This window comes from Pocillopora verrucosa, chromosome 6 (genome assembly GCF_036669915.1).
Source record: "Pocillopora verrucosa isolate sample1 chromosome 6, ASM3666991v2, whole genome shotgun sequence".
Lineage (NCBI taxonomy): Eukaryota > Metazoa > Cnidaria > Anthozoa > Scleractinia > Pocilloporidae > Pocillopora > Pocillopora verrucosa.
The window spans coordinates 11,053,444-11,063,925 of NC_089317.1; the positions used below are offsets into that span (position 1 = coordinate 11,053,444).

Genomic DNA, 10,482 nt, shown 5'->3' on the forward strand with positions numbered 1-10,482 from the left:
GGACAGTTTGTCAGAAAAACATCAAGTATTTTGTCCCGCCTAGTAGGTACTTTAACCATCTGATGCAGACCATGTTGTTGCATAAGATCTTTTATTTGCAGCTGATTTATGTCACCTGCAATTACGATCTTGGCGTTCGGATCATCGTGCAGAATTTGATCACAGGTTTCAGATAAGAAATTCAGTAGATCAGCTGGTTCGTAGATGGGGTCAGGCGGATGGTAAACACTGGCAGCGAAAAACTCGGAATTTGGAGTTGTTATTTTGCACCAAAGAGTCTCAAACTCAAGCTGTCCATGGGCGTTGATTGCTTTTATTTTCCAGTCCTTCCTACAGATGACAGCAACCCCTCCACCGGCACGTATTCCATTCCGGTCTTTTCTAACCATCACATAGCCGTCAGGGCAGATCAAGTGGGACAGGATTTTCTTGTTTAGCCAAGATTCCGAGACAAAACAAAGATCAATATTATTACTGCTCAGTTCAGCATACAAGGCTGGGGCAGCATCAGCTTTCACTAGAGAGCGAGCATTTATAACCATGCATTTCGGAACAACTTTAGGAGCAGTAGGAGTATTTTCAATTTTCACTGAAATGAGCGATCGGGATAGATTTGTCGATTTATTTCGCATTGTCGTGTAACGCTTGTTGACGTTGCGTGACGGACGACGCGAAACAATAGTAGGAATATTTGAGAGCGAATTATTCCGCTTTTCCTTGACCCACTTGCCAGCTCTAGAACCCCGATAAGCTGTTCTTCTATGCATGTGGTTTAAGGTAGGGCGAAACTGGGGTGTAGATGTTCTATTTGGATGTAACCGGTACAGCCCATCTCTGGAATAACCGTAGCGACGGGTCGAGATGTCGCGGGTAAAATTAGCATAATCAACATAACGTAAGTTGCCAACAACATGTTCAAAAGTTCCAGAAAGCTGTTGAACTGTTGCTTGATTTTGACTGTCGAGGCCCTGACATTGTAAAGTAGCGGTATTGGGGCCAGGATTGATTTCGACATCCATTGCCACGGTTAGATCCACTGCAAAGGGACGAAAAAGGCTGACATATCCGTGCTTAGTCCAAACGCTAACTGGGCGAGATGAGAAGCTTGAGTTTCGTAGCTTGTGCGATAGAACATGGCTAACTTTAACCTTACTATGCGCTGAATAGCCTCTTAAATTGTAGAAGAAAGGGGTATTTCGAGTTAGTTCGAAAGCCCCAGCGAGAAAGGCAATAAAAAGTGCCGCCTTTCGTAACGTGGCCGCCATATTGGGCGCTAATTACCATACCATGAAATGGTTACCTGAGAAAGAGCCGTGGTTTGAATGATACTTACTACAAAGACCAGGATATCAAACCACAAACAAATCTGACCTCACAACAGCTGATTAAATTTGCTTGGCAAATCGCTTATTTGTCATCGATACCAGTGAGTGATGTAATAAATCTTTGAATGACGTTCTTATAGAATAAGGCCCCATTTGTCACTCACTTTACCTGACTTTTCATTAAATCGTGGACTCACTGCCTAGGATGTCATCCCATGTCAGCTGAGTCACCCCTAAGTCTCGTTTCGTTAAATGGTGTTTTCCGTAAGAAACGTTTTCTCTTTGTGTAAGGTTATTCATAGAGATCTTGCAGCTCGTAATGTGTTGGTTGGAGAGGAGGAAACATGCAAAGTGACGGACTTTGGAATGGCCAGAGATGTGCAAGAGGACAATATTTATGAAAGAAAAACCAGGGTATGAATAATCTTAAGAAATCATATAATGTTCTCGTAAGTCTTGGATTGTGTGGCTTAAGACGCCTCACTGGAGTGACTGCTTAAAGAAAAAAGCTCAGTAAATCCTGTTCCGTTTCCCGGAACTTTCGTTATGGTGTTGTCGTCATTGGGAGCATTAGTACTTTTTAATGACTACACTAACTCCTTGCATTTTTGCTTCTTATTCAGGGGCGTCTCCCCGTAAAATGGACTGCCATTGAGGCGTTGCTTTACGGAAAATATTCTACTAAGAGTGATGTGTGAGTACAAAGAAGACATAACACTGCAGTTAAGCTCAATGAGAATGGTTTTGTATGAACTGTTTTCAGGTCTGCAAAAAGTTATTTGGTAACTTTTGTATTTAGGTCTTTTTATTTTGCTGGTGTGAGCTCATCTCAGTGAGAAGTGGTTATTCTCATTTTTCATGGTTAGTGACCAGGGATCAACTCCTATGACCCTGTGCAGGTGTCCCTCCCCACCCCATTCCCCCTTCCCCTTTAATACCAAAGATGTTTTAATTAATTTTTTTTGCAGGAAAGAAATTTTATTCCTTAAATTTATCCCGTTTGTTTTACAGGTGGAGCTACGGAGTTCTCCTCTATGAGATTTTCACGATTGGTAAGTTACTAGGCAGATTGCCAGTCCAGTAATTTTAGCCTCAGAAATTGGGGGGACACGAAGTCATGAAGTAAGCAGGGTTTACCAATTGGCTTTTGGTCATACCAAGTCGCTGGCCCTAGCCGGAAAAATTGTTAATAGAAATACATCTGTGGAGCTTTTCATTTTAGAGTATATTAACATTAGGTGCTCTATTCAGGTGGTTCACCGTATCCAAGGATGGATGGAAGAAAAATTGCAAACTTACTTCAAGAGGGATACAAAATGCCTAAACCACAACATGTGGATAATAAGTTGTATGATAATATCTTATTATTGTTTCTTGATGGCTTTTATCGTACAGTAGTATTTGTGACGCTTTTTGTTCGAGTTTCATGTGCGCCTTAAGATAAAACCATCTTTACTTATTGAACCAGCCTAACGAAGGGAAATGAAAGAAGAAGTACACTATCACCAGTTGATTTCTTTTGTATAAATCTGTTCTCTATTGTAACAAGATGGAATTATAAGACTAAAATGGTTTTTGAACCGTTTCTAATAAGACTTTTTTTTGGACGTCCTTTTAGGTATGACTTTATGACAAAAATGTTGGAAAGACGACCCTAACTTGAGACCATCTTTTGAGAAGTTGAGAAACAGACTCAAAGAAACGGAAAAACAGCACAAGGTAGAATGGTAGAGTTTACAAACAGACTCTATGTGTTCTTTTTTCCCTATTCAAAGTTTGATTGTTAGAATCTATCACCATCAACTTAACTTGATAACGGCGGCACCATGAATGCTTGCAAGCGTAGTTTATGACTTCAATTTATATCGCTTTTCGAGCAGTTTTCAATTGAGTTTCGAAAGTGCAAATCGAAAGTAAAAACTAAAACTAATCCCAGCTTGATCACACGCGTTTTCCGCGCTTCAAGGAGGATGCCAGATCCTACTTTTAAGTTATCATTGGTTAATGTTGATGTTAAACTTTGTTCTGATTGATAGTAGTGAATACTTTGGGTTTGGTTTTTCAAGGGTTAGGCTTAGGGTTAGTTGGTTTTTCGATGATTAATCTAAGACTTCACTATCTAAAATTAATTGTAACAGCAATATGCTCTCTTTCTGGGTAGAAAAATGAAGGAACTCTCGAAAGCTTAACAGAGTATAGTATAATTTATAATCATTTTTCATATTTTTTCGTATGCCTCCCCCCCCCCCAGCGTTATAGATTTTTTTTATATGTTTTTTACACAAAACATGTATTTTATTTTGCATCTGCTGTCCCTTTTGTTATATTTTGAAATTTAGCGGATGAATCTCTTGTCGTAAAAAAATTCCTTTATTGATTAAGGTGGTCCAGTAGGGAAAACAGTAATATTTTTTTAACCAGCAGTTCAACCATGTGTAGATAGTGTTCATCAAGAGAAGTAAGTTTTCGCCATGTACTGATCAATTTCATCACAAAATCCTAACTTTTATGAAACTTTCTAAATGGTTGCAATGGGTTTATAATGGCCTAGCTATTCTTTAAAAATAAAGAAAAACAATTTAAAAAATCAAAGGGCTCACTCAGTTTCTATCGATTTCAATCATCCCCCGACATATTTACAGAGTACTGAGATTCTGATTTATTTGTTTCACTTGAAATTTTTGGCAATGAAAGTCATAATAAGACGTTGTCCCTCTTATACTGTGCATTATTTAAGTCTTGCATTCCAATGAAACAAAATTAAAATTATCTGTGAAAAGTTCAAGCGATCATGGCATTCGATCGAGAAGTTGACAACTAAAGAAATTAACAACAATTACAAGCAGACCAGCAACCTCACAAAGTTTCAGTCATTCGCGCTTGACAAGAGAAACGAGAAAATATACAGAAAGCCTAACCGCACTTTGCTAAAACGGCTTCAGAAAGGCTTGATCCACAAGCAAACAGAAAGTAAATTATGACATCAGCTCAGAAAGTCTCACAACACTGACATATTTCTGCTTCTTGGTGCTTTCGATCTCTCAGGCTCCACCTTAAGTATAAATGTAAACGACCAAGGTTAAGCGGGGTACCTAACCTACCTGAGGTCCCCCACCTACATGCAACAGGCCCTTATGAATAAATATAAATCAGGGCGTGAAATTGCGCCTGATACAGGCGCCAATGAGACTAAATTTCTCACTTTGGCGACCAAATCCTGAAAATTGGTCACCAAATTGGCGATTAGAATGTTTCATTGTAATCTTACCTAGAGATGGAGTGAATTAAATGATTGCAAAGATAAATTCGCGGCAAATTTCCTCGTTAAGTTTGTTTCCAAAACGCTGCACATGCCTCTCGATCGATAACTAAACGCTATCTTGAATTTAGGTAAGCTTAAACGTTGTATATCATCCATCCTAGTGTCCACTTTGAAGCACGTTAAAGATCTTTTCGCTGACAGCGTAAAAAACGGTTTTGTTTGTCTTTGAAAATGGGGACCAAATTTTTTTGAATTGGCTACCGTTTGAAGAATTTAAGGAGCCAAGTGGCTATCAGAAAAAAAAAATTAATTTCAGGCCCTGTAAATAATTTTGGCGAAATTACTTTTGGCCGGAGGCCGTTAAGAGAACAAAGAGTGACCTTGTAGCCCTTTCTCGTTAAAGACCTCCGGTTCAGTTCTCGGTTTGTGCTGTGTTTAGATGATTCTTATATCGACAGCAGCAGATTACTGTGCCTTTTAGATTATTTAAAATTAGAGGAGAGCTGTTCTTCTTTTGACGAAATCGAAAAAGTAAATTGTTTCAATATAACTGCGATCTAAAATTTTCTCCTTCAAATGGCATGAAATTATAAGGGCTTGGTCACAACTAGCGCATGCGCATTCAAAACAGAAAAAATAATGGCACTAACAGGCTGTTGGCCTTAATGCCGTCGAGTTTCATCCATTCAATCCTCCGACGTGTTGTCACTGCTAAAAAAGGCTCAGATATGACTCACATCAAGGATTCAATTGAGTATTGTTTATATATTTTACCAATACCTTAATCGTACAATGTTTATGCTTCTTTGTCTATGTTAAGTTATGGAAGCACAAAAAGACGACGGAGAATTTAAGATGCCCGATTTGTGTGGAACAAAAGGAGTCAGTAGAACATATTTCAAGAGCAAACTATGTCGGAAGGAGGCCTTTTATTTGCAAATCTCTACTTACTCCAGGATATGTTGGCAAGTAGTCAGAATCTTATATAAGAACTGCTGATTACATTAGGCTTTGCTTGGAAATTTTATGGTTGTTTTCGACAAGATGCGACGGTCATTATCATATATATCCCTCAACAGCAAATGAGCTTGAATTCATTCCTGACATAGCCAGTATTACCTTTTAAGATCTCAAAACTGTGCAGGATTCAATATCTTGATAGCATTGAATCCTGAGATTGTTAACTTGTAAACGATTTGCAAACCTCTTTCAGTGTATTTTTAAAGAATTAATATGCATAAAGCTGTCCTCTTTTAAGAGCTGTTATGTTTGTGTTCTGTCGATTTGGCAATAGAGCCAGTGATAGTTAGCTTATATTCTTTTCTTTCCCTAAACAGTCAGAATGAAATCTTTACATTATGTCTTCATCAAAAGGGAAAGCCCTGAAATTTATTGAAAGTCGCAGGAAACGGTGGGAGCAAAACTGGTGTACATATTGATCCATAATTAGCTTGTATTGTACGTATTGCATTGTTGCTAACATCAGTGACTTTTTTAGTCTTACCATATTCTAATGTCATCCCTGATCCATAACTGAACAGATGCACAGCAACATACAATCTACTGGTTAAATATAATATAGAGGCAAAATGTTGATAGTGGTGATGTCACCTATTTGCTGAGCTCTAATAGATCGTAAGTAAGAAGGAATTAACATATGTGTATATTATTCATCTTATGATATAACGATTTAGTATACCATATTAAAAACTACCTATAGTTAAATGCAAAACGAAATTTAATTGGTGAAAAGGTCTCCGTTTCTTCTCTTTCGATCTCTTAGAAGTCTCCGGCCAAAAGTAATTTCGTAAAAGACGCTTTAAACGGTCCATGAGGGCGAAAAAATTACCACAATTGCGTCGATTCACATTTCATTAAACTTAATTGAGGCATTCAGACCTGTAACGTAGATATGCAATTTTCAGAGCGTAATTCATAACCGTCATAGATTTACCAGATCTTGTTCGTCTCGTGTCAACAATTATTAACCACGAACGGATAGTGTGGACCAGTGTTTTTACAAAGCCTAATGAAAATAGGGAAAATGTGGCTTATATGTATCATTTTGTGAGGAATTGAGATTGGAAGAACCCTAATCCTTCTAGTTCCGCTCTCTTTCAATTTCTTCGGCTCTCCCCGAAAAGGCAAAAATCAAATTACTTATATTTATTCTCGAGGGCCTGTTGACATGGAGGTATGGAATACCTGGGTGGGTGAGGTAACTGGCCTAGCTGTGTTCGAAAAATTGCCCGCGTTTTTTTTTTTTCTTTTCTATTCTTAAGGCGAAGCCTTAGAGATCGAAAGCACCAAGAAGTGGAAAGACGCACGTTTTCATTCGAAAACTTCCTGCGCTCATATCGTCATAATTCATTTTCTGTTTTGCTTGTGGATCGAGCCATTCTGAAGCCATCTCAGCAGTGTAGCAAAGTGTTGGAACAGGCTTTCTTTTTACTCTCTCGTTAATCATCCTTTGCAGCGCGTATAACCGAAATTCTGTAAGATTGCAGTCTGCTTGCAATTACTGTTAAATTCCTTTAACTTCTCGATCGATTGATGAAATTGAACGGTACATGGCGAAAGACTTACTTTTCCTAATCAACACCATCTAAACATGGCTAAACCGCTGGTTCAGACTATTTTCCCTGTCTGGGTGTGAGATACACGAAAAGCACGGTCTCGACTTTTTGTAACTCTCCGCGACATGCTTACATAAATTTTGTTTGCGCTGATTATTGATTTTTTTTTTGACATCGCCCGAAAAGGACGGAGCACTCGTAGTCTACTTCTACCCGAAGATCCCTTTTACAAGTTACCAGCCTGGTCAATTCGTAACCAGTCAGTTGGGTTGTTTCATACCCAGACTAATAAGGTATGTTTTATATGTTAAGTATCTTTAAAGTACGGTCGGTTTCTTATTTTAAATAGCAATATTCCCTGCCTTAAATAAGTTCTGTTTCCGTGGTGCCCATTTTCATATACGCGACTAGCGAATGATGTATGTTTCCTTTGTTAAAATAAACGAATTCATTACCTTTAATAACAAGGAGGGGAAAAAAGGAGTCTTTCCTTTTTCAAAAGTATTCAGTGCTTTAACACATTCTTCAATAGTTATAAGTCCTTCACAACTTAGTCTATCTTCCTTAGGTTATTTTGTAATTCTAGCTTGACCAAGAAAGTGCCCCAAAATATCAGGCTGCACCGTATTAACTTTCGTACTATACGGGTTTTTATAATATTTTGAAGACGAGTCTAAATTTTTTTCATAATTTGTGGTAATAACTCCACTTAGACAAAGTTTTCTAATATGTTTCCTTGTATGGTTTCTTCCTTGGAATGTTCTCGCGCGTATTCTCTTCGAATTAAAGATTCACCAAAATTGAGATCTTACTTCTTGCGAGATGAGTGAGCATGTAGTTTCCTTTTTATTTTATTTATTTATTTATTTTTTACTTTCACTCGGTTGTTTTCTCGCTATACCGTAGTATAATAAGTAATATATTTTGGTGTTCGAATTACTTCATAAATTGTAATATGTTTATTATTTGTTTAAAATCCTATAAGTTAGCAAGGGAATACCAATTTGTAAAAAAAGAAAAGTTATATATCATGATATGGACCGGACATGGCTATTGAATGGAATGATGCGAGACTCCTTCGATAAAAACTCCTTCGGTATGTTCTCGAAAAATTTTCCAACCAAGATTCCGTTACGTTTGAGTTTTTATGTTTGAATCTGTGCGTTTTGCACGTTGCAGATCCTTCTGAACCTTTACATCTGTTATATCCGTTGTTAGCATTCTTCCACAGACCTTTCTTCCTTCAGGTTATTAATGAAGATCAATTTCGATGGGTTCTTGGATAAGAACTGATAAGTTAAACATCAATACGAGTAACTGACAGCATAGTACATTACAATACAGAAGATAAATGGAAAGTGTATCTCTATTTAACATTGGTCAAAGAATTTTTGAATGAATGCATACTCTCAAGTAACATTCACTGAAACTGTTCGGTTCTTTGGTTCACCAAAGCCATAGTATGCTGTACAGGTAAATGTTCCTGCATCACTCCTGTTGATGTCTGTTATAGTCAGCACCATTCCTTCTTGCACCACACTAGTATTATTTCCTTGGTTCACTGTCTTCTCTTTGGTCAAAGTGCTGTTTGGTTCTGGTCGACCTGAGGCTTCGCACGTTAACTGTAAGTTCCTACCTTCAAGAACAGTTGGTTTACCTCTAATTCCACTGATATTTGTTAGAACTAAGAGTAGTTAAAAAGTCACAAATAAACTTCAAGGATAATTGAATGGCATGTACCCATGTTATAAAAAGCAACCTGCAAAAGTAATAATAATGTCAACGTGATTTTTATACGTTCTTTGCAAACCTTGCACATGCAAATGAAATTCATACGTGCTATGATTTTGTAAATTTTTCAAGAATAGTCCTGGATCATAATCCATTATAAGAGCTTTAATATGCAAAAATGTCTGCCTTAAGAAATTCGGTGGGCCATGAAAAGGCCACTAAATTTTCCTGAATTCTCTTCTCAGATTAAACTAAGCATTATTATTTTAACCGCAGTTTCCGTGAAATATTTTTTAGAAGTTAATACTCACGGGAACCATTAAAAAAATTATTGAAAAAATAATTTCTTTTGGGACTTTAGTCCACCAAAGTGTGATTAGCCAATAATAACGTGTCACCATAAATGACTCCCGCAATGTTTTTGGCAGCAAAACATCATGGTTCTTGATTTCAATCCTTATAACATCGCTTAGTTTCAGTTGCGGCATATAGGGATCTTTGCCATAACTCTACATATAAAAGGAAAGTGCGAATGAATGAAGATAAAATGGAAAATAGTCCTTGACTGTGAGCCAACGAGGAGGTTGGGTGTAACAGCAAGAAATTAAAGAAATCCCAAGAGGAATGGCAACAAAATCTAGCTGAAATCGAGAGGGTCTTGTGGTTTGAGCAATCTTCCCGCATTTTTGCAACTAGCAACCATCAAGAGGTGCTCCTGCAGCCAGTTCAAGCCACTATATATTTGAAATCAAATTGCTCTCTAAAGGAATTGAACCATGGTCTGTCAGGTAAAATTGCTAGATAGTTTCCAGCAAATTATGGTTTTTTAGGAAACTATCTACCTGTTTAAATACATTAAACGAGTTTATGAAAATAGAAAAAATGTCTGGACATTTTTACTTTTGCGAAGAATTGGTATTGACATGACGAACCCTTGCTTGTAGCCCATTAGCACAGAAATATTTCGAATATTTCCCGCTCCTTTCGATTTCCCCAACTCCTCCCGAAATATAGAATTATTCGTAGTTGTTCTTAGGGTAGAGCAAGAGATATCTTACAACCCATATACCTTGATATATGGGTTGATGTTGTCATACTTTTTGTTATTCTTATGGAGTTTTGAAGCCTTGTTTAATATAAATAGCCTCATCTTAACAGGAAAGAGGGGGTTGTTGGGAGAATTCCAGAAAATGTCCAGGGTTTGCATAACTTTAGAGAATTCTTCCAACCCCAATTCCCAACGAGTATTTTGATGAGGCTTAAGTCCGTTATAGCTTTTCTAAAATATTTCTCAGATATAATTATAAACACAGACGGCGTATTTTCACAACCGTGTTACCCCCATCTTAACACTCCTATCGACCAATAAGAACACGCTGCTATCTTAAATATTCCCTTAGAAAGGACCATTAACCGATAAAGATCAGTAGAAAATGAGGAAATCACTTCATTTTATTGCATCGATTACATTAACTCGTTTCGTTTCCCACATAGTTGGGTCAATATACAATATACAGCCGTCCAAACCGAATAAAGGACGTATTATACAACCGAAAGATTCAACCGCTACATGGCAAGTTACACTGGA

At 37.5% G+C, this 10,482-nt stretch overlaps 1 protein-coding gene and 1 pseudogene across 1 annotated transcript in view; one reads left to right on the forward strand and one right to left on the reverse strand.

Annotated features, from left to right (window-relative positions):
* LOC136281591 (uncharacterized) overlaps positions 1-1,265 on the reverse strand; it is a 2,568-nt pseudogene extending 1,303 nt beyond the window's left edge.
* Positions 1-10,482, forward strand: part of LOC131795384 (proto-oncogene tyrosine-protein kinase receptor Ret-like) — an 85,519-nt gene that overhangs the window by 18,025 nt on the left and 57,012 nt on the right. Inside the window, exon 13 of the mRNA XM_066168898.1 lies at positions 1,294-1,398. Within this exon, the coding sequence (XP_066024995.1) occupies positions 1,294-1,398 (105 nt within the window). The remainder of the gene's footprint in view (positions 1-1,293; positions 1,399-10,482) is intronic.